This window comes from Somniosus microcephalus, unplaced genomic scaffold, assembly GCF_052327205.1.
Source record: "Somniosus microcephalus isolate GS21.2 unplaced genomic scaffold, FLI_Smic_1.0 scaffold143, whole genome shotgun sequence".
Lineage (NCBI taxonomy): Eukaryota > Metazoa > Chordata > Chondrichthyes > Squaliformes > Somniosidae > Somniosus > Somniosus microcephalus.
In genome coordinates this window covers 194,171-218,859 of record NW_028225330.1, presented here as the reverse complement: position 1 = coordinate 218,859, position 24,689 = coordinate 194,171, and the positions used below count along the sequence as shown (strand labels likewise).

The following is a 24,689-nucleotide window of genomic DNA, read 5'->3' as shown; positions in this document are numbered from 1 at the left end:
ACAGGACGTAGATTGCTATTGTTTCATGAATTGTGCAGGTTATCTGGGGTATTGTGTGCACTGAGAGAGGGACAGACTGTGAATAGACAGGAGGGAGATTGCTTCTGTTTCATGAATTGTGCAGGTTATCTGGGGTATTGTGTGCACTGAGAGAGACAGACTGTGAATAGACAGGAGGTAGATTGCTATTGTTTCATGAATTGTGCAGGTTATCTGGGGTATTGTGTGCACAGAGAAGGACAGACTGTGAATAGACAGGAGGTAGATTGCTATTGTTTCATGAATTGTGCAGGTTATCTGGAGTATTGTGTGCACTGAGAGAGGGACAGACTGTGAATAGACAGGAGGTAGATTGCTATTTCATGTATTGTGCAGGTTATCTGCGGTATTGTGTGCACTGAGAGAGGGACAGACTGTGAATTGACAGGAGGTAGATTGCTATTGTTTCATGGATTGTGCAGGTTATCTGGGGTAATGTGTGCACTGAGAGAGGGACAGACTGTGAATAGACAGGAGGTAGATTGCTATTGTTGCATGAATTGTGCAGGTTACCTGGGGTATTGTGTGTACTGAGAGGGACAGACTGTGAATAGACAGGAGGTCGATTGCTATTGTTACATGAATTGTGCAGGTCATCTGGGGTATTGTTTGCACTGAGAGGGACAGACTGTGAATAGACAGGAGGTAGATTGCTATTGTTTCATGAATTGTGCAGGTTATCTGGGGTATTGTGTGCACTGAGAGAGGGACAGACTGTGAATAGACAGGAGGTAGATTGCTATTGTTTCATGTATTGTGCAGGTTATCTGGGGTATTGTGTGCACTGAGAGGGACAGACTGTGAATAGACAGGAGGTAGATTGCTATTGTTTCATGAATTGTGCAGGTTATCTGGGGTATTGTGTGCACTGAGAGAGGGACAGACTGTGAATAGACAGGAGGTAGATTGCTATTGTTTCATGTATTGTGCAGGTTATCTGGGGTATTGTGTGCACTGAGAGGGACAGACTGTGAATAGACAGGAGGTAGATTGCTATTTCATGAATTGTGCAGGTTATCTGGGGTATTGTGTGCACTGAGAGGGACAGACTGTGAATAGACAGGAGGAAGATTGCTATTTCATGAATTGTGCAGGTTATCTGGGGGATTTTGTGCACTGAGAGGGACAGACTGAATAGACAGGAGGTAGATTGCTATTGTTCCATGAATTGTGCAGGTTATCTGGGGTATTGTGTGCACTGAGAGAGGGACAGACTGTGAATAGACAGGAGGTAGATTGCTATTGTTTCATGAATTGTGCAGGTTATCTGGGGTATTGTGTGCACTGAGAGGGACAGACTGTGAATAGACAGGAGGTAGATTGTTATTGTTTCATGTATTGTGCAGGTTATCTGGGGTATTGTGTGCACTGAGGGACAGACTGTGAATAGACAGGAGGTAGATTGCTATTGTTTCATGTATTGTGCAGGTTATCTGGGGTATTGTGCGCACTGAGAGAGAGACAGACTGTGAATAGACAGGAGGTAGATTGCTATTGTTTCATGAATTGTGCAGGTTATCTGGGGTATTGTGTGCACTGAGGGACACACTGTGAATAGACAGGAGGTAGATTGCTGTTGTTTCATGAATTGTGCAGGTTATCTGGGGTATTGTGTGCACTGAGGGACAGACTGTGAATAGACAGGAGGTAGATTGCTATTGTTTCATGTATTGTGCAGGTTATCTGGGGTATTGTGCGCACTGAGAGAGAGACAGACTGTGAATAGACAGGAGGTAGATTGCTATTGTTTCATGAATTGTGCAGGTTATCTGGGGTATTGTGTGCACTGAGGGACAGACTGTGAATAGACAGGTAGATTGCTGTTTCATGAATTGTGCAGGTTATCTGGGGTATTGTGTGCACTGAGGGACAGACTGAGAATAGACAGGAGGTAGATTGCTATTGTTTCATGAATTGTGCAGGTTATCTGGGTATTGTGTGCACTGAGAGAGGGACAGACTGTGAATAGACAGGAGGTAGATTGCTATTGTTTCATGTATTGTGCAAGGTTATCTGGGGTATTGTGTGCACTGAGAGAGGGACAGACTGTGAATAGACAGGAGGTAGATTGCTATTGTTTCATGAATTGTGCAGGTTATCTGGGGTATTGTGTGCACTGAGAGAGGGACAGACTGAATAGACAGGAGGTAGATTGCTATTGTTTCATGAATTGTGCAGGTTATCTGGGGTATTGTGTGCACTGAGAGGGACAGACTGTGAATAGACAGGAGATAGATAGCTATTGTTTCATGTGTTGTGCAGGTTATCTGGAGTATTGTGTGCACTGAGAGCGGGACAGACTGTGAATAGACAGGAGGTAGATTGCTATTTCATGCATTGTGCAGGTTATCTGGGGTATTGTGTGCACTGAGAGGGACAGACTGTGAATAGACAGGAGGAAGATTGCTATTTCATGAATTGTGCAGGTTATCTGGGGGATTTTGTGCACTGAGAGGGACAGACTGAATAGACAGGAGGTAGATTGCTATTGTTCCATGAATTGTGCAGGTTATCTGGGGTATTGTGTGCACTGAGAGAGGGACAGACTGTGAATAGACAGGAGGTAGATTGCTATTGTTTCATGAATTGTGCAGGTTATCTGGGGTATTGTGTGCACTGAGAGGGACAGACTGTGAATAGACAGGAGGTAGATTGTTATTGTTTCATGTATTGTGCAGGTTATCTGGGGTATTGTGTGCACTGAGGGACAGACTGTGAATAGACAGGAGGTAGATTGCTATTGTTTCATGTATTGTGCAGGTTATCTGGGGTATTGTGCGCACTGAGAGAGAGACAGACTGTGAATAGACAGGAGGTAGATTGCTATTGTTTCATGAATTGTGCAGGTTATCTGGGGTATTGTGTGCACTGAGGGACACACTGTGAATAGACAGGAGGTAGATTGCTGTTGTTTCATGAATTGTGCAGGTTATCTGGGGTATTGTGTGCACTGAGGGACAGACTGTGAATAGACAGGAGGTAGATTGCTATTGTTTCATGTATTGTGCAGGTTATCTGGGGTATTGTGCGCACTGAGAGAGAGACAGACTGTGAATAGACAGGAGGTAGATTGCTATTGTTTCATGAATTGTGCAGGTTATCTGGGGTATTGTGTGCACTGAGGGACAGACTGTGAATAGACAGGTAGATTGCTGTTTCATGAATTGTGCAGGTTATCTGGGGTATTGTGTGCACTGAGGGACAGACTGAGAATAGACAGGAGGTAGATTGCTATTGTTTCATGAATTGTGCAGGTTATCTGGGTATTGTGTGCACTGAGAGAGGGACAGACTGTGAATAGACAGGAGGTAGATTGCTATTGTTTCATGTATTGTGCAAGGTTATCTGGGGTATTGTGTGCACTGAGAGAGGGACAGACTGTGAATAGACAGGAGGTAGATTGCTATTGTTTCATGAATTGTGCAGGTTATCTGGGGTATTGTGTGCACTGAGAGAGGGACAGACTGAATAGACAGGAGGTAGATTGCTATTGTTTCATGAATTGTGCAGGTTATCTGGGGTATTGTGTGCACTGAGAGGGACAGACTGTGAATAGACAGGAGATAGATAGCTATTGTTTCATGTGTTGTGCAGGTTATCTGGAGTATTGTGTGCACTGAGAGCGGGACAGACTGTGAATAGACAGGAGGTAGATTGCTATTTCATGCATTGTGCAGGTTATCTGGGGTATTGTGTGCACTGAGAGGGACAGACTGAATAGACAGGTGGTAGATTGCTGTTGTTTCATGAATTGTGCAGGTTATCTGGGGTATTGTGTGCACTAAGAGCGGGACAGACTGTGAATAGACAGGAGGTAGATTGCTATTGTTGCATGTATTGTGCAGGTTATCTGGGGTATTGTGTGCACTGAGAGGGGGACAGACTGTGAATAGACAGGAGGTAGATTGCTATTGTTTCATGTATTGTGCAGGTTATCTGGGGTATTGTGTGCACTGAGAGTGGGACAGACTGTGAAAAGACAGGAGGTAGATTGCTATTGTTTCATGTATTGTGCAGGTTATCTGGGGTATTGTGTGCACTGAGGGTGGGACAGACTGTGAATAGACAGGAGGTAGATTGCTTTTGTTTCATGTATTGTGCAGGTTATCTGGGGTATTGTGTGCACTGAGAGGGACAGACTGTGAGTAGACAGGAGGTAGATTGCTATAGTTTCATGAATTGTGCAGGTTATCTGGGGTATTGTGTGCACTGAGAGAGGGACAGACTGTGAATAGACAGGAGGTAGATTGCTATTGTTTCATGAATTGTGCAGGTTATCTGGGGTATTGTGTGCACTGAGAGGGACAGACTGTGAATAAACAGGAGGTAGATTGCTATTGTTTCATGAATTGTGCAGGTTATCTGGGGTAATGTGTGCACTGAGAGATGGACAGACTGTGAATAGACAGGAGGTAGATTGCTATTGTTTCATGTATTGAGCAGGTTATCTGGGGTATTGTGTGCACTGAGAGAGGGACAGACTGTGAATAGACAGGAGGTAGATTGCTATTGTTTCATGAATTGTGCAGGTTATCTGGGGTATTGTGTGCACTGAGAGAGGGACAGACTGTGAATAGACAGGAGGTGGATTGCTATTGTTTCATGAATTGTGCAGGTTATCTGGGGTATTGTGTGCACTGAGAGAGGGACAGACTGAGTAGACAGGAGGTAGACTGCTATTGTTTCTTGTATTGTGCAGGTTATCTGGGGTATTGTGTGCACTGAGAGAGGGACAGACTGTGAATAGACAGGAGGTAGATTGCTATTGTTTCATGAATTGTGGAGGTTATCTGGGGTATTGTGTGCACTGAGAGAGGGACAGACTGTGAATGGACAGGAGGTAGATTGCTATTTCATGAATTGTGCAGGTTATCTGGGGTATTGTGAGCACCGAGAGAGGGACAGACTGTGAATAGACAGGAGGTAGATTGCTATTGTTTCATGAATTGTGCAGGTTATCTGGGGTGTTGTGTGCACTGAGAGAGGGACAGACTGTGAATAGACAGGAGGTAGTTTGCTATTGTTTCATGAATTGTGCAGGTTATCTGGGGTATTGTGTGCACTGAGGGACAGACTGTGAATAGACAGGAGGTAGATTGCTATTGTTTCATGAATTGTGCGGGTTATCTGGGGTATTGTGTGCACTGAGGGACAGACTGTGAATAGACAGGAGGTAGATTGCTGTTGTTTCAAGAATTGTGCAGGTTATCTGGCGTATTGTGTGCACTGAGGGACAGACTGAGAATAGACAGGAGGTAGATTGCTATTGTTCAATGAATTGTGCAGGTTATCTGGGTATTGTGTGCACTGAGAGAGGGACAGACTGTGAATAGACAGGAGGTAGATTGCTATTGTTTCATGTATTGTGCAAGGTTATCTGGGGTATTGTGTGCACTGAGAGAGGGACAGACTGTGCATAGACAGGAGGTAGATTGCTATTGTTTTATGAATTGTGCAGGTTGTCTGGGGTATTGTGTGCACTGAGAGGGACAGACTGTGAATAGACAGGAGGTAGATTGCTATTGTTTCATGAATTGTGCAGGTTATCTGTGGTATTGTGTGCACTGAGAGAGGGACAGACTGAATAGACAGGAGGTAGATTGCTATTGTTTCATGAATTGTGCAGGTTATCTGGGGTATTGTGTGCACTGAGAGAGGGACAGACTGTGAATAGACAGGAGATAGATAGCTATTGTTTCATGTGTTGTGCAGGTTATCTGGGGTATTGTGTGCACTGAGAGGGACAGACTGTGAGTAGACAGGAGGAAGATTGCTATTGTTTCATGAATTGTGCAGGTTATCTGGGGTACTGTGTGCACTGAGAGAGGGACAGACTGTGAATAGACAGGAGGTAGATTGCTATTGTTTCATGAATTGTGCAGGTTATCTGGGGTATTGTGTGCACTGTGAGGGACAGACCGTGAATAGACAGGAGGTAGATTGCTATAGTTTCATGAATTGTGCAGGTTATCTGGGGTTTTGTGTGCACTGAGAGAGGGACAGACTGTGAATAGACAGGAGGTAGATTGCTATTGTTTCATGTATTGTGCAGGTTATCTGGGGTATTGTGTGCACTGAGAGTGGGACAGACTGTGAATAGACAGGAGGTAGATTGCTATTGTTTCATGAATTGTGCAGGTTATCTGGGGTATTGTGTGCACTGAGAGAGGGACAGACTGTGAATAGACAGGAAGTAGATTGCTATTGTTTCATGAATTGTGCAGGTTATCTGGGGTATTGTGTGCACTGAGAGGGACAGACTGTGAATAGACAGGAGGTAGATTGCTATAGTTTCATGAATTGTGCAGGTTATCTGGGGTATTGTGTGCACAGAGAGGGACAGACTGTGAATAGACAGGAGGTAGATTGTTATTGTTTCATGTATTGTGCAGGTTATCTGGGGTATTGTGTGCACAGAGAGGGACAGACTGTGAATAGACAGGAGGTCGATTGCTATTGTTTCATGAATTGTGCAGGTTATCTGGGGTATTGTGTGCACTGAGAGAGGGACAGACTGTGAATAGACAGGAGGCAGATTGCTATTGTTTCATGTATTGTGCAGGTTATCTGGGGTATTGTGTGCACTGAGACAGGGACAGACTGTGAATGGACAGGAGGTAGATTGCTATTTCATGAATTGTGCAGGTTATCTGGGGTATTGTGTGCACTGAGAGAGGGACAGACTGTGAATAGACAGGAGGTAGATTGCTATTGTTTCATGAATTGTGCAGGTTATCTGGGGTATTGTGTGCACTGAGAGAGGGACAGACTGTGAATAGACAGGAGGTAGATTGCTATTGTTTCATGAATTGTGCAGGTTATCTGGGGTATTGTGTGCACTGAGAGAGGGACAGACTGTGAATAGACAGGAGGTAGATTGCTATTGTTTCATGTATTGTGCAGGTTATCTGGGGTATTGTGTGCACTGAGAGAGACAGACTGCGAATATACAGGAGGTAGATTGTTATTGTTTCATGAATTGTGCAGGTTATCTGGGGTATTGTGTGCACTGAGAGAGGGATGGACTGAATAGACAGGAGGTAGATTGCTATTGTTTCATGAATTGTGCAGGTTATCTGGGGTATTGTGTGCACTGAGAGAGGGACAGACTGTGAATAGACAGGAGGTAGATTGCTATTGTTTCATGTATTGTGCAGGTTATCTGGGGTATTGTGTGCACTGAGAGAAGGACAGACTGTGAATAGACTGGAGGTAGAATGCTATTGTTTCATGTATTGTGCAGGTTATCTGGGGTATTGTGTGCACCGAAAGAGGGACAGACTGTGAATAGACAGGAGGTAGATTGCTATTGTTTCATGTATTGTGCAGGTTATCTGGGGTATTGTGTAGGTTATCTGGGGTATTGTGTGCACTGAGAGCGGGACAGACTGTGAATAGACAGGAGGTAGATTGCTATTGTTTCATGAATTGTGCAGGTTATCTGGGGTATTGTGTGCACTGAGAGAGGGACAGACTGTGAATAGACAGGAGGTAGATTGCTATTGTTTCATGAATTGTGCAGGTTATCTGGGGTATTGTGTGCACTGAGAGGGACAGACTGTGAATAGACAGGAGGTAGATTGTTATTGTTTCATGTATTGTGCAGGTTATCTGGGGTATTGTGTGCACTGAGAGAGGGACAGACTGAATAGACAGGAGGTAGATTGCTATTGTTTCATGAATAGTGCAGGTTATCTGGGGTATTGTGTGCACTGAGAGGGACAGACTGTGAATAGACAGGAGGTAGATTGCTATTGTTTCATGTATTGTGCAGGTTATCTGGGGTATTGTGTGCACTGAGAGAGGGACAGACTGTGAATAGACAGGAGGTAGATTGCTATTGTTTCATGAATTGTGCAGGTTATCTGGGGTATTGTGTGCACTGAGAGAGGGACAGACTGTGAATAGACAGGAGGTAGATTGCTATTGTTTCATGAATTGTGCAGGTTATCTGGGGTATTGTGTGCACTGAGAGGGACAGACTGTGAATAGACAGGACGTAGATTGCTATTGTTTCATGAATTGTGCAGGTTATCTGGGGTATTGTGTGCACTGAGAGAGGGACAGACTGTGAATAGACAGGAGGGAGATTGCTTCTGTTTCATGAATTGTGCAGGTTATCTGGGGTATTGTGTGCACTGAGAGAGACAGACTGTGAATAGACAGGAGGTAGATTGCTATTGTTTCATGAATTGTGCAGGTTATCTGGGGTATTGTGTGCACAGAGAAGGACAGACTGTGAATAGACAGGAGGTAGATTGCTATTGTTTCATGAATTGTGCAGGTTATCTGGAGTATTGTGTGCACTGAGAGAGGGACAGACTGTGAATAGACAGGAGGTAGATTGCTATTTCATGTATTGTGCAGGTTATCTGCGGTATTGTGTGCACTGAGAGAGGGACAGACTGTGAATTGACAGGAGGTAGATTGCTATTGTTTCATGGATTGTGCAGGTTATCTGGGGTAATGTGTGCACTGAGAGAGGGACAGACTGTGAATAGACAGGAGGTAGATTGCTATTGTTGCATGAATTGTGCAGGTTACCTGGGGTATTGTGTGTACTGAGAGGGACAGACTGTGAATAGACAGGAGGTCGATTGCTATTGTTACATGAATTGTGCAGGTCATCTGGGGTATTGTGTGCACTGAGAGAGGGACAGACTGTGAATAGACAGGAGGTAGATTGCTATTGTTTCATGTATTGTGCAGGTTATCTGGGGTATTGTGTGCACTGAGAGGGACAGACTGTGAATAGACAGGAGGTAGATTGCTATTGTTTCATGAATTGTGCAGGTTATCTGGGGTATTGTGTGCACTGAGAGAGGGACAGACTGTGAATAGACAGGAGGTAGATTGCTATTGTTTCATGTATTGTGCAGGTTATCTGGGGTATTGTGTGCACTGAGAGGGACAGACTGTGAATAGACAGGAGGTAGATTGCTATTTCATGAATTGTGCAGGTTATCTGGGGTATTGTGTGCACTGAGAGGGACAGACTGTGAATAGACAGGAGGAAGATTGCTATTTCATGAATTGTGCAGGTTATCTGGGGGATTTTGTGCACTGAGAGGGACAGACTGAATAGACAGGAGGTAGATTGCTATTGTTCCATGAATTGTGCAGGTTATCTGGGGTATTGTGTGCACTGAGAGAGGGACAGACTGTGAATAGACAGGAGGTAGATTGCTATTGTTTCATGAATTGTGCAGGTTATCTGGGGTATTGTGTGCACTGAGAGAGGGACAGACTGTGAATAGACAGGAGGTAGATTGCTATTGTTTCATGAATTGTGCAGGTTATCTGGGGTATTGTGTGCACTGAGAGGGACAGACTGAATAGAGAGGAGGTAGATTGGTATCGTTTCATGAATTGTGCAGGTTATCTGGGGTATTGTGTGCACTGAGAGAGGGACAGACTGTGAATAGACAGGAGGTAGATTGCTATTGTTTCATGAATTGTGCAGGTTATCTGGGGTATTGTGTGCACTGAGAGGGACAGACTGTGAATAGACAGGAGGTAGATTGCTATTGTTTCATGTATTGTGCAGGTTATCTGGGGTATTGTGTGCACTGAGAGGGACAGACTGTGAATAGACAGGAGGTAGATTGTTATTGTTTCATGTATTGTGCAGGTTTTCTGGGGTATTGTGTGCACTGAGAGGGACAGACTGTGAATAGACAGGAGGTAGATTGCGATTGTTTCATGTATTGTGCAGGTTATCTGGGGTATTGTGTGCACTGAGAGAGGGACAGTCTGTGAATAGACAGGAGGTAGATTGCTATTGTTTCATGAATTGTGCAGGTTATCTGGGGTATTGTGTGCACTGAGAGAGGGACAGACTGTGAATAGACAGGAGGTAGATTGCTATTGTTTCATGAATTGTGCAGGTTATCTGGGGTATTGTGTGCACTGAGAGGGACAGACTGTGAATAGACAGGAGGTAGATTGCTATTGTTTCATGAATTGTGCTGGTTATCTGGGGTATTGTGTGCACTGAGAGAGGGACAGACTGTGAATAGACAGGAGGTAGATTGCTTCTGTTTCATGAATTGTGCAGGTTATCTGGGGTATTGTGTGCACTGAGAGAGACAGACTGTGAATAGACAGGAGGTAGATTGCTATTGTTTCATGAATCGTGCAGGTTATCTGGGGTATTGTGTGCACTGAGAGAGGGATAGACTGAATAGACAGGAGGTAGATTGCTATTGTTTCATGAATTGTGCAGGTTATCTGGGGTATTGTGTGCACTGAGAGAGGGACAGACTGTGAATAGACAGGAGGTAGATTGCTATTGTTTCATGTATTGTGCAGGTTATCTGGGGTATTGTGTGCACTGAGAGAGGGACAGACTGAATAGACAGGAGGTAGATTGCTATTGTTTCATATATTGAGTAGGTTATCTGGGGTATTGTGTGCACTGAGAGAGGGACAGACTGTGAATAGACAGGAGGTAGATTGCTATTGTTTCATGTATTGTACAGGTTATGTGGGGTATTGTGTGCACTGAGAGAGGGACAGACTGTGAATAGATAGGAGGTAGATTGCTATTGTTTCATGAATTGTGCAGGTTATCTGGGGTATTGTGTGCACTGAGAGGGAGAGACTGTGAATAGACAGGAGGTAGATTGCTATTTCATGAATTGTGCAAGTTATCTGGGGTATTGTGTGCACTGAGAGAGGGTCAGACTGTGAATAGACAGGAGGTAGATTGCTGTTGTTTCATGCATTGTGCAGGTTATCTGGCGTATTGTGTGCACTGAGAGAGGGTCAGACTGTGAATAGACAGGAGGTAGATTGCTATTGTTTCATGTATTGTGCAGGTTATCTGGGGTATTGTGTGCACTGAGAGAGGGACAGACTGTGAATAGACAGGAGGTAGATTGCTATTGTTTCATGAATTGTGCAGATTATCTGGGGTATTGTGTGCACTGAGGGACAGACTGTGAATAGACAGGAGGTAGATTGCTATTGTTTCATGTATTGTGCAGGTTATCTGGGGTATTGTGTGCACTGAGAGAGGGACAGACTGTGAATAGACAGGAGGTAGATTGCTATTGTTTCATGAATTGTGCAGGTTATCTGGGGTATTGTGTGCACTGAGAGAGGGACAGACTGTGAATAGACAGGAGGTAGATTGCAATTGTTTCATGTATTGTGCAGGTTATCTGCGGTATTGTGTGCACTGAGAGAGGGACAGACTGTGAATAGACAGGAGGTAGATTGCTATTGTTTCATGGATTGTGCAGGTTATCTGGGGTAATGTGTGCACTGAGAGAGGGACAGACTGTGAATAGACAGGAGGTAGATTGCTATTGTTGCATGAATTGTGCAGGTTACCTGGGGTATTGTGTGTACTGAGAGGGACAGACTGTGAATAGACAGGAGGTAGATTGCTATTGTTTCATGAATTGTGCAGGTCATCTGGGGTATTGTGTGCACTGAGAGAGGGACAGACTGAATAGACAGGAGGTAGATTGCTATTGTTTCATGAATTGTGCAGGTTATCTGGGGTATTGTGTGCACTGAGAGTGACAGACTGTGAATAGACAGGAGGTAGATTGCTATTGTTTCATGAATTGTGCAGGTTATTTGGGGTATTGTGTGCACTGAGAGGGACAGACTGTGAATAGACAGGAGGTAGATTGCTATTGTTTCATGAATTGTGCTGGTTATCTGGGGTATTGTGTGCACTGAGAGAGAGACAGACTGTGAATAGACAGGAGGTAGATTGCTATTGTTTCATGAATCGTGCAGGTTATCTGGGGTATTGTGTGCACTGAGAGAGGGATAGACTGAATAGACAGGAGGTAGATTGCTATTGTTTCATGAATTGTGCAGGTTATCTGGGGTATTGTGTGCACTGAGAGGGAGAGACTGTGAATAGACAGGAGGTAGATTGCTATTTCATGAATTGTGCAGGTTATCTGGGGTATTGTGTGCACTGAGAGAGGGTCAGACTGTGAATAGACAGGAGGTAGATTGCTATTGTTTCATGCATTGTGCAGGTTATCTGGCGTATTGTGTGCACTGAGAGAGGGTCAGACTGTGAATAGACAGGAGGTAGATTGCTATTGTTTCATGTATTGTGCAGGTTATCTGGGGTATTGTGTGCACTGAGAGAGGGACAGACTGTGAATAGACAGGAGGTAGATTGCTATTGTTTCATGAATTGTGCAGATTATCTGGGGTATTGTGTGCACTGAGGGACAGACTGTGAATAGACAGGAGGTAGATTGCTATTGTTTCATGTATTGTGCAGGTTATCTGGGGTATTGTGTGCACTGAGAGAGGGACAGACTGTGAATAGACAGGAGGTAGATTGCTATTGTTTCATGAATTGTGCAGGTTATCTGGGGTATTGTGTGCACTGAGAGAGGGACAGACTGTGAATAGACAGGAGGTGGATTGCTATTGTTTCATGTATTGTGCAGGTTATCTGGGGTAATGTGTGCACTGAGAGAGGGACAGACTGTGAATAGACAGGAGGTAGATTGCTATTGTTGCATGAATTGTGCAGGTTACCTGGGGTATTGTGTGTACTGAGAGGGACAGACTGTGAATAGACAGGAGGTAGATTGCTATTGTTTCATGAATTGTGCAGGTCATCTGGGGTATTGTGTGCACTGAGAGCGACAGACTGTGAATAGACAGGAGGTAGATTGCTATTGTTTCATGTATTGTGCAGGTTATCTGGGGTATTGTGTGCACTGAGAGAGGGACAGACTGTGAATAGACAGGAGGTAGACTGCTATTGTTTCATGTATTGTGCAGGTTATCTGGGGTATTGTTTGCACTGAGAGGGACAGACTGAATAGACAGGAGGTAGATTGCTATTGTTTCATGAATTGTGCAGGTTATCTGGGGTACTGTGTGCACTGAGAGGGACAGACTGTGAATAGACAGGAGGTAGATTGCTATTGTTTCATGTATTGTGCAGGTTATCTGGGGTATTGTGTGCACTAAGAGAGGGGCAGACTGTGAATAGACAGGAGGTAAATTGATATTGTTTCATGTATTGTGCAGGTTATCTGGGGTATTGTGTGCACTGAGAGGGACAGACTGTGAATAGGCAGGAGGTAGATTGCTATTGTTTCATGTATTGTGCAGGTTATCTGGGGTATTGTGTGCACTGAGTGAGGGACAGACTGTGAATAGACAGGAGGTAGATTGCTATTGTTTCATGAATTGTGCAGGTTATTTGGGGTATTGTGTGCACTGAGAGAGGGACAGACTGTGAATAGACAGGAGGTAGATTGCTATTGTTTCATGAATTGTGCAGGTTATCTGGGGTATTGTGTGACTGAGAGGGACAGACTGTGAATAGACAGGAGGTAGACTGCTATTGTTTCATGAATTGTGCAGGTTATCTGGGGTATTGTGTGCACTGAGAGGGACAGACTGTGAATAGACAGGAGGTAGATTGCTATTGTTTCATGAATTGTGCAGGTTATCTGGGGTATTGTGTGCACTGAGAGGGACAGACTGTGAATAGACAGGAGGTAGATTGCTATTGTTTCATGAATTGTGCAGGTTATCTGGGGTATTGTGTGCACTGAGAGAGGGACAGACTGTGAATAGACAGGAGGTAGATTGCTATTGTTTCATGTATTGAGCAGGTTATCTGGGCTATTGTGTGCACTGAGAGGGACAGACTGAATAGACAGGAGGTAGATTGCTATTGTTTCATGAATTGTGCAGGTTATCTGGGGTATTGTGTGCACTGAGAGGGACAGACTTTGAATAGACAGGAGGTAGTTTGCTATTGTTTCATGTATTGTGCAGGTTATCTGGGGTATTGTGTGCACTGAGAGAGGGACAGACTGTGAATAGACAGGAGGTAGATTGCTATTGTTTCATGAATTGTGCAGGTTATCTGGGGTACTGTGTGCACTGAGAGAGGGACAGACTGTGAATAGACAGGAGGTAGATTGCTATTGTTTCATGAATTGTGCAGGTTATCTGGGGTATTGTGTGCACTGAGAGAGGGACAGACTGAGAATAGACAGGAGGTAAATTGCTATTGTTTCATGAATTGTGCAGGTTATCTGGGGTATTGTGTGCACTGAGAGGGACAGACTGAATAGACAGGAGGTAGATTGCTATTGTTTCATGAATTGTGCAGCTTATCTGGGGTATTGTGTGCACTGAGAGAGGGACAGACTGTGAATAGACAGGAGGTAGATTGCTATTGTTTCATGTATTGTGCAGGTTATCTGGGGTATTGTGTGCACTGAGAGAGGGACAGACTGTGAATAGACAGGAGGTAGATTGCTATTGTTTCATGAATTGTGCAGGTTATCTGGGGTATTGTGTGCACTGAGAGAGGGACAGACTGTGACTCGACAGGAGGTAGATTGCTATTGTTTCATGAATTGTGCAGGTTATCTGGGGTATTGTGTGCACTGAGAGAGGGACAGACTGTGACTAGACAGGAGGTAGATTGCTATTGTTTCATGAATTGTGCAGGTTATCTGGGGTATTGTGTGCACTGAGAGAGGGACAGACTGTGAATAGACAGGAGGTAGATTGCTATTGTTTCATGAATTGTGCAGGTTATCTGGGATATTGTGTGCACTGAGAGTGGGACACATAGTGAGTAGACAGGAGGTAGATTGCTATTGTTTCATGAATTGTGCAGGTTATCTGGGGTATTGTGTGCACTGAGAGGGACAGACTGTGAATAGACAGGAGGTAGATTGCTATTGTTTCATGTATTGTGCAGGTTATCTGGGGTATTGTTTGCACTGAGAGAGGGACAGACTGTGAATAGACAGGAGGTAGATTGCTATTGTTTCATGTATTGTGCAGGTTATCTGGGATATTGTGTGCACTGAGAGGGACAGACTGTGAATAGACAGGAGGTAGATTGCTATTGTTTCATGTATTGTGCTGGTTATCTGGGGTATTGTGTGCACTGAGAGGGACAGACTGTGAATAGACAGGAGGTAGATTGCTATTGTTTCATGAATTGTGCAGGTTATCTGGGGTATAGTATGCACTGAGAGAGGGACAGACTGTGAATAGACAGGAGGTAGATTGCTATTGTTTCATGAATTGTGCAGGTTATCCGGTGTATTGTGTGCACGGAGAAAGATGGTTGAAGGTATTCAGAGGTTAGGCTGTAAGAAGGCTTACTGGGTTTGATGAGTTTTGTTTGATCAGGAGACTTCGGTATTGAAATGTTTTAATGGATTTCACAAAATTAATGCAGAGATCAGGCTCACAATTAGCAAAATAATTACTAATGGAGTGAATTGAAAGTAAGAGGGTAACTCAGGGTATTTTTGTTGCCCGTAACATAATTTATTGGGTGGACCAGTTACCAAGGAAACACAGTGATGGGGCCTTGTTAGGCGGGGTAGAGACAATTGAACGAGTTTGTGTCAATACACGGAGAGGGGTAAGTGGGTCATCTCTCTAACAGGGACAGGCTTATCTTGGGTCAAATACACATTTTCTGCACCTAATCATTCTCCTGTTATAAGGGGCTGGATTTTCCAACCCCCATGGGTGCGTACTAGGTGTGTATGCACCCATTGGCGTCTCGCAAGTGTCAGTTTCAGGCAATGGAAGCGCATGTGCTGAAAACCGGCACTGGCGATCTGTCAAGGTCCGCCAGCCCAGGAAAATTGCCTCTGCGGGTGGAGAGATGCGCTTTTTGCACAACTTCCGCCCGCTGAAAGGCCATGGAATTCCTACGCCTGGTTAAAGCAGGCGAAAGGCCGGATTTTATCTGCTTAAGAATGTTGAAAAATAGAAATATTACATTTGACAACGCCATAGCATACAAGGCTACGGACCAAGTGCTGGGAAATGGGATTAGAATAGACAGGGCTTGAAGGCCGGTGCGGACACGATGGGCCGAAGGGCTTCTTTCTGTGCTGTATAACTCTATGACTCAATTCTGTGTGTACAGACCTGTCAAAAGTATGAAGGGGGATCCCATTCTTTGATTGGTTCACCTAGCCTACATGATCCCAATGGCGCGCGAACTGCATCTGCCCCTGGGATACGTGGGCTTCTCCCAGCAGAGATGCGGAGAGACCCCGGCGCGGACCCGGACAGGCCCCGGCGCGGACCCGGACAGGCCCCGGCGCGGACACGGACAGGCCCCGGCGCGGACACGGACAGGCCCCGGCGCAGACCGGAGAGGATGTGGACCCGGAGATGCCCGGCGTAGACCCAGAGAGGGCGCGGACCCGGAGTGGGCCCGGCGCAGAACCGGAGAGGCCCCAGCGCAGACCCGGCACGGACCCGGAGAGGCCTGGCGCAGACCCGGAGAGGCCCAGCCTTGGGATTTATGGAACCAGCAGGTAGGTTCAAAGATTTGTTCCGATCGGAGGCATCAGGATCCTGCCAGGTGTGTATGGGGATTCACAGTGTATCAGGATTCTGTCAGGTGTGTATGGGGTTTCACAGTGTATCAGGATCCTGCCAGGTGTGTATGAGGTTTCACAGTGTATCAGGATTCTGTCAGGTGTGTGCAATTTTTCATCGCCTTGTGAGGAAGGATGTTCTTGCCATGGAGGGAGTTCAGCTAAGATTCACCAGGCTGATACCTGGGATGGCAGGAATGACGTATGAGGAGAGATTGGGTCGATTGGGCTTGTACTCGCTGGAGTTTAGAAGAATGATAGGGGATCTCATTGAAACTTATAAAATACTGGCAGGACTGGACAGACTCGATGCAGGGAGGATGTTCCCGATGGTCGGAGAATCCAGAACCAGGGGTCACAGTCTAAGGATAAGGGTAGGCCCTTCAGGACAGAAATGAGGAGGAATTTATTCACCCAGAGAGTGGTGAACCTGTGGAATTCTCTAACACAGAAGGCAGTAGAGGCCAATTCATTAAATATATTCAAGAAGGAGTTGGATATATTTCTTAAGGCTAAAGGGATCAAGGGGTATGGGGAGAAAGCAGGGACTGGGTACTGAATTCGGATGATCAGCCATGATCGGATTGAATGGCAGAGCAGACTCGAGGGGCCTAATGGCCTACTCCTGCTCCTATATTCGAAGTTTCTATGCCAGGTGTGTATGGGGTTTCAGTGTATCAGGATCCTGCCAGGTGTGTATGGGGTTTCAGTGTATCAGGACCCTGCCAGGTGTGTATGGGGTTTCACAGTGTATCAGGATCCTGCCAGGTGTGTATGGGGTTTCACAGTGTATCAGGATCCTGCCAGGTGTGTCTGGGGTTTCACAGTGTATCAGGATCCTGCCAGGTGTGTATGGGGTTTCACAGTGTATCAGGATCCTGCCAGGTGTGTATGGGGTTTCACAGTGTATCAGGATCCTGCCAGGTGTGTATGGGGTTTCACAGTGTATCAGGATCCTGCCAGGTGTGTATGGGGTTTCACAGTGTATCAGGATCCTGCCAGGTGTGTATGGGGTTTCACAGTGTATCGGGATCCTGCCAGGTGTGTATGGGGTTTCGCAGTGTATCAGGATCCTGCCAGGTGTGTATGGGGTTTCACAGTGTATCAGGATCCTGCCAGGTGTGTATGGGGTTTCACAGTGTATCAGGATCCTGCCAGGTGTGTATGGGGTTTCACAGTGTATCAGGATCCTGCCAGGTGTGTATGGGGTTTCAGTGTATCAGGACCCTGCCAGGTGTGTATGGGGTTTCACAGTGTATCAGGATCCTGCCAGGTGTGTATGGGGTTTCACAGTGTATCAGGATCCTGCCAGGTGTGTGTGGGGTTTCAGTGTATCAGGACCCTGCCAGGTGTGTATGGGGTTTCACAGTGTATCAGGATCCTGCCAGGTGTGTATGGGGTTTCAGTGTATCAGGATCCTGCCAGGTGTGTATGGGGTTTCACATTGTATCAGGATCCTGCCAGGTGTGTATGGGGTTTCACAGTGTATCAGGACCCTGCCAGGTGTGTGTGGGGTTTCAGTGTATCAGGATCCTGCCAGGTGTGTATGGGGTTTCACAGTGTATCAGGATCCTGCCAGGTGTGTATGGGGTTTCCCAGTGTATCAGGATCCTGCCAGGTGTGTATGGGGTTTCAGTGTATCAGGATCCTGCCAGGTGTGTATGGGGTTTCAGAGTGTATCAGGACCCTGCCAGGTGTGTGTGGGGTTTCACAGTGTATCAGGATCCTCCCAGGTGTGTATGGGGTTTCACAGTGTATCAGGATCCTGCCAGGTGTGTATGGGGTTTCACAGTGTATCAGGCTCCTGCCAGGTGTGTATGGGGTTTCACAGTGTATCAGGATCCTGCCAGGTGTGTATGGGGTTTCACAGTGTATCAGGATCCTGCCAGGTGTGTATGGGGTTTCACAGTGTATCGGGATCCTGCCAGGTGTGTATGGGGTTTCAGTGTATCAGGATCCTGCCAGGTGTGTGTGGGGTTTCACAGTGTATCAGGATCCTGCCAGGTGTGTATGGGGTTTCACAGTGTATCAGGATCCTGCCAGGTGTGTATGGGGTTTCAGTGTATCAGGATCCTGCCAGGTGTGTATGGGGTTTCACAGTGTATCGGGATCCTGCCAGGTGTGTATGGGGTTTCACAGTGTATCAGGATCCTGCCAGGTGTGTATGGGGTTTCACAGTGTATCAGGATCCTGCCAGGTGTGTATGGGGTTTCACAGTGTATCAGGATCCTGCCAGGTATGTATGGGGTTTCACAGTGTATCAGGATCCTGCCAGGCGTGTATGGGGTTTCACAGTGTATCAGGATCCTGCCAGGCGTGTATGGGGTTTCACAGTGTATCAGGATCCTGCCAGGCGTGTATGGGGTTTCACAGTGTATCGGGATCCTGCCAGGTGTGTATGGGGTTTCACAGTGTATCGGGATCCTGCCAGGTGTGTATGGGGTTTCACAGTGTATCAGGATCCTGCCAGGTGTGTATGGGGTTTCACAGTATATCAGGATCCTGCCAGGTGTGTCTGGGTTTTCAGTGTGTCAGGGCCCTGCCAGGTGTGTATGGGGTTTCACAGTGTATCAGGATCCTGCCAGGTGTGTATGGGGTTTCACAGTGTATCGGGATCCTGCCAGGTGTGTATGGGGTTTCACAGTGTATCAGGATCCTGCCAGGTGTGTATGGGGTTTAACAGTGTATCAGGATCCTGCCAGGTGTGTCTGGGGTTTCACAGTGTATCAGGATCCTGCCAGGTGTGCATGGGGTTTCACAGTGTATCAGGATTCTGCCAGGTGTGTATGGGGTTTCAGTGTATCAGGACCCTGCCAGGTGTGTCTGGGGTTTCACAGTGTATCAGGACCCTGCCAGGTATGTATGGGGTTTCACAGTGTATCAGGATCCTGCCAGGTGTGTATGCGGTTTCAGTGTATCAGGACCCTGCCAGGTGTGTATGGGGTTTCAGTGTATCAGGATCCTGCCAGGTGTGTATGGGGTTTCACAGTGTATCAGGCTCCTGCCAGGTGTGTATGGGGTTTCACCATGTATCAGGATCCTGCCAGGTGTGTGTGGGGTTTCACAGTGTATCAGGATCCTGCCAGGTGTGTGTGGGGTTTCACAGTGTATCAGGATCCTGCTAGGTGTGTATGGGGTTTCACAGTGTATCAGGATCCTGCCAGGTGTGTATGGGGTTTCACAGTGTATCAGGATCCTGCCAGGTGTGTATGGGGTTTCACAGTGTATCAGGATCCTGCCAGGTGTGTATGGGGTTTCACAGTGTATCAGGATCCTGCCAGGTGTGTATGGGGTTTCACAGTGTATCAGGATGGATCCTGCCAGGTGTGTATGGGGTTTCACAGTGTATCAGGATCCTGCCAGGTGTGTATGGGGTTTCACAGTGTATCAGGATCCTGCCAGGTGTGTATGGGGTTTCAGCGTATCAGGATCCTGCCAGGTGTGTATGGGGTTTCACAGTGTATCAGGATCCTGCCAGGTGTGTATGGGGTTTCACAGTGTATCAGGATCCTGCCAGGTGTGTATGGGCTTTCAGTGTATCAGGATCCTGCCAGGTGTGTATGGGGTTTCACAGTGTATCAGGATCCTGCCAGGTGTGTATGGGGTTTCACAGTGTATCGGGATCCTGCCAGGTGTAGGCAATGTGCAGTTGGATTAACTGCAGCATACAAGACCTGCAAATTTACCAATAATTCAAAAATCGGCTTTATTTGTAAATTGAATCTATGCAGAACATTTGTGGATTAATCACGAATCCAAATAATGTTCAATCCTATTCCCTGAGACTTGGACCTTCTCATTCACAGATTCTGACAACATTTAAACAAATCAGCTCCAGTCAAATATTTGGATTCTATCGTGAGATAAACGGTTTGAAATCTCCATTTCATCACTTACCTCTCAGGTGTCTGGGTACTTCGGATAAATCTTGTGCGATGTTCATGTAATCAAATGGATCAGAACCTGTTTAAATCAATTAGCGTTCATGAAATCAGATCTGTGTAATATTATAGTGAAATCCTGTTTGAATGTGAAATTGAATTCAGTGTGATTTTACCGTACCAAGTTCCTGTATTTCTTTCAGTATTTTGTTCAGCTTTGGTACCCCATGGCGCATTTTCACAAAGGATTCCCACATCACCCTTCGGGCCCGAGAGCCTTTCTCCGTCACCAGAGTTAGGAGAAGTTTGGAACTGTCCGCCCGGTTTCCCTTCTCCGCGAGCTCAGTGACTTTCTGTAAAGAATAGAAATGAATATATTGAGGAGCTGAGTGAAATATAAACACCGAGAATGAGAAGGAAAGGATCTGCTCAGTGATGGGATCTCCCAGTTGTTGAGCACAGGAAGCAGTCACTGTGCCAGGTTCTGATCCATTCTGAACATGGGCTGAATATTCTGTAAATACCTTGATTCAGTCATTAACGGCAAAGAAATTTGATGAATTATAGTTCTCAGAGAGTGAGGAATCGCTGAGAATCTGCAGCAGTTTTAACGTGATTATTTGTCTCTGTCCTTCAGTGTCCAACATGACATCAGATTACTGACTGACAATATGATAGACTCCTTTCTCTCAGTTTTTCCTGCTGCTGCACTTTGCGATTTCCCGAGAAATAAAAAAGCAGCGAGTCAGAACTCTAGTGGCAGGGAAGGAACGAATCTGAAGTGAGAGAAACAGCTAGAAAACTGCCTGAGAAATTACACTGACTAATCGAAACAATCACTGTTGGTGTAGGGCTGGAAAATCGACCAATAAAAATAATGAAAAATCTAATCGCTTTCCCCCCCGGTAATTGAAATGTCCGACACCCGTTATTTTACACATCCGCTGCCGGTATGAAACCTCGGTAACTGGGAACAGATATCCAGCAATGGGGTTGGTGTAGTCAGGACTTTCATCATCAAAGATTACATTTATATAACACCTTTAATGCAGAAAAGAAAGCGTCGAAAGGCACTTCAGAGGTGCAATCAGACAACGGACAGAGAGATGATGAGACGTCGAGAACGATAGCCTGTTGGTTATGTTACTGGACGGGTAATGATATAGAGAGGGCGAGGTGTGGAGAACGATAGCCTGTTGGTTATGTTACTGGTCGGGTAACGATATGGAGAGGGCGAGGTGTGGAGAACGATAGCCTGTTGGTTATGTTACTGGACGAGTAATGATACAGAGAGGGCGAGGTGTGGAGAATGATAGCCTGTTGGTTATGTTACTGGACGGGTAATGATATAGAGAGGGCGAGGTGTGGAGAACGATAGCCTGTTGGTTATGTTACTGGACAAGTAATCCTGAGATAACGGTCCAAATATCATCGTGGACGTTTCATGAAATTCAAATTTGAAACATTTCAAAACAAAAAGCTGATATTAGTAAAGATCGTCGTAAAACCCAATGCCCTTTACGCCTGGTCGATACGCGACTCCAGTCCTTCACCAATGTGATGGCCTCTGAAATGGCCTAGAAAGCCTCTCGAAAGAAGGATACAGAAGAATAAAACCAGGCGGACCGCTCAGCTTCGGCATTGGATTCGGACACGGTGAAGGAACACCCAGCCCAGTCAACCCTGCCAATCCCTCCTCATTAACTCCTGGGGACTGGTGCCAAAGTAGGGAGAAGTGGACCACACATTAGTCAAGCAACTGTGTGACGTAGTGATACATTTAAAATCATAGTTATTAGGCAAAGTCCCAGGTACCGCCATCAGCAGTCATCGGACAGGACAGACCCACCAGTGGTGGGGCGCAGTGATGTACCCTCAGATGCAAGTGTCCTTCGTGTCATCAACATTGACTCCAGAGCCAAGGAAATCTCATGCCTTCAGGTCAAACATGGGCAAGGAAACCTCCTGCTGATTACCACCTACCGCCCTCCCTCAGCCGATGAATCAGTGCTCCTCCATTTTGAACACAACTTGGAGGAAGCACTAAAGGTGACAAAAGTTCCAGAATGTACAGTAGGTGAGAGATTTAGTGCAGAGTTCCCCCGCATTTCAGTATCAAGAAACAAATGAATGAACTGGGCACAGCAAATGCTAAAGGTCCCGTCAATATTCTGGCTGTGGTGTTGAAGATCTGTGCTTTGGAACTAACTGCACATCTAGTGAAGTTGTTCCAGTATATCCACATCACTGGAATCTGCCCGACAATGTAGAGAATTGTCCAGGTATGTCCAGTCCACAAAGAGCAGGACAAATCCAACCCGATCAATTACCGCCCTATCAGCCTGCTCGCAATCATCATCAAAGTGTTGGAAGGAGTTAACACTGCGATCAAGCAGCACTTCGTCACAAATAAGCTGCTCACCGAGGCTCAATTTGAGTTCCACCAGGACCAATCGACTCCAAACAAGGACCAAAGAACTGAATTCCAGCTGTGAGGTGACAGTGACTGTGCCTGACATCAAGGCAGTGTTCGACGTGTGTGGCACCATGGAGTGTGGTTATTGGAGAATCGTCTCAGCACCAGGACATCACTGCAGGAGATCCTCGGGACAGTGTTCGACGTGTGTGACACCATGGAGTGTGGTTATTGGAGGAGAATCGTCTCAGCACCAGGACATCACTGCAGGAGATCCTCGGGACAGTGTTCGACGTGTGTGACACCATGGAGTGTGGTTATTGGAGAATCGTCTCAGCACCAGGACATCACTGCAGGAGATCCTCGGGACAGTGTTCGACGTGTGTGACACCATGGAGTGTGGTTATTGGAGGAGAATCGTCTCAGCACCAGGACATCACTGCAGGAGATCCTCGGGACAGTGTTCGACGTGTGTGACACCATGGAGTGTGGTTATTGGAGAATCGTCTCAGCACCAGGACATCACTGCAGGAGATCCTCGGGACAGTGTTCGACGTGTGTGGCACCATGGAGTGTGGTTATTGGAGAATCGTCTCAGCACCAGGACATCACTGCAGGAGTTCCTCGGGACAGTGTTCGACGTGTGTGGCACCATGGAGTGTGGTTATTGGAGAATCGTCTCAGCACCAGGACATCACTGCAGGAGATCCTCGGGGCAGTGTTCGACGTGTGTGGCACCATGGAGTGTGGTTATTGGAGAATCGTCTCAGCACCAGGACATCACTGCAGGAGATCCTCGGGACAGTGTTCGACGTGTGTGACACCACGGAGTGTGGTTATTGGAGAATCGTCTCAGCACCAGGACATCACTGCAGGAGTTCCTCGGGACAGTGTTCGACGTGTGTGACACCACGGAGTGTGGTTATTGGAGAATCGTCTCAGCACCAGGACATCACTGCAGGAGATCCTCGGGACAGTGTTCGATGTGTGTGACACCACGGAGTGTGGTTATTGGAGAATCGTCTCAGCACCAGGACATCACTGCAGGAGATCCTCGGGACAGTGTTCGACGTGTGTGACACCATGGAGTGTGGTTATTGGAGAATCGTCTCAGCACCAGGACATCACTGCAGGAGATCCTCGGGACAGTGTTCGACGTGTGTGGCACCATGGAGTGTGGTTATTGGAGAATCGTCTCAGCACCAGGACATCACTGCAGGAGTTCCTCGGGGCAGTGTTCGACGTGTGTGGCACCATGGCGTCTGGTTATTGGAGGCGAATCGTCTCAGCACCAGGTCATCACTGCAGGAGATCCTCGGGACAGTGTTCGACGTGTGTGACACCATGGAGTGTGGTTATTGGAGGCGAATCATCTCAGCACCCGGACATCACTGCAGGAGATCCTCGGGAGTGTTCGACGTGTGTGACACCATGGAGTGTGGTTATTGGAGAATCGTCTCAGCACCAGGACATCACTGCAGGCGATCCTCGGGACAGTGTTCGACGTGTGTGACACCATGGAGTGTGGTTATTGGAGGAGAATCGTCTCAGCACCAGGACATCACTGCAGGAGATCCTCGGGACAGTGTTCGACGTGTGTGACACCATGGAGTGTGGTTATTGGAGGAGAATCGTCTCAGCACCAGGACATCACTGCAGGAGATCCTCGGGACAGTGTTCGACGTGTGTGGCACCATGGAGTGTGGTTATTGGAGGCGAATTGTCTCAGCACCAGGACATCACTGCAGGAGATCCTCGGGACAGTGTTCGACGTGTGTGACACCATGGAGTGTGGTTATTGGAGGAGAATCGTCTCAGCACCAGGACATCACTGCAGGAGTTCCTCGGGACAGTGTTCGACGTGTGTGACACCATGGAGTGTGGTTATTGGAGGAGAATCGTCTCAGCACCAGGACATCACTGCAGGAGATCCTCGGGACAGTGTTCGACGTGTGTGGCACCATGGAGTGTGGTTAT

At 46.5% G+C, this 24,689-nt stretch overlaps 1 protein-coding gene across 1 annotated transcript in view; it reads right to left on the bottom strand.

Moving 5' to 3' along the window:
* Positions 1–24,689, bottom strand: part of LOC147082213 (NACHT, LRR and PYD domains-containing protein 3-like) — a 278,082-nt gene that overhangs the window by 87,003 nt on the left and 166,390 nt on the right. Inside the window, exons 5-6 of the mRNA XM_085980396.1 lie at positions 20,478–20,649; positions 20,313–20,378 (exon numbers count right to left, since the gene is read on the bottom strand). Of these exons, the coding sequence (XP_085836522.1) occupies positions 20,313–20,378; positions 20,478–20,649 (238 nt within the window). The remainder of the gene's footprint in view (positions 1–20,312; positions 20,379–20,477; positions 20,650–24,689) is intronic.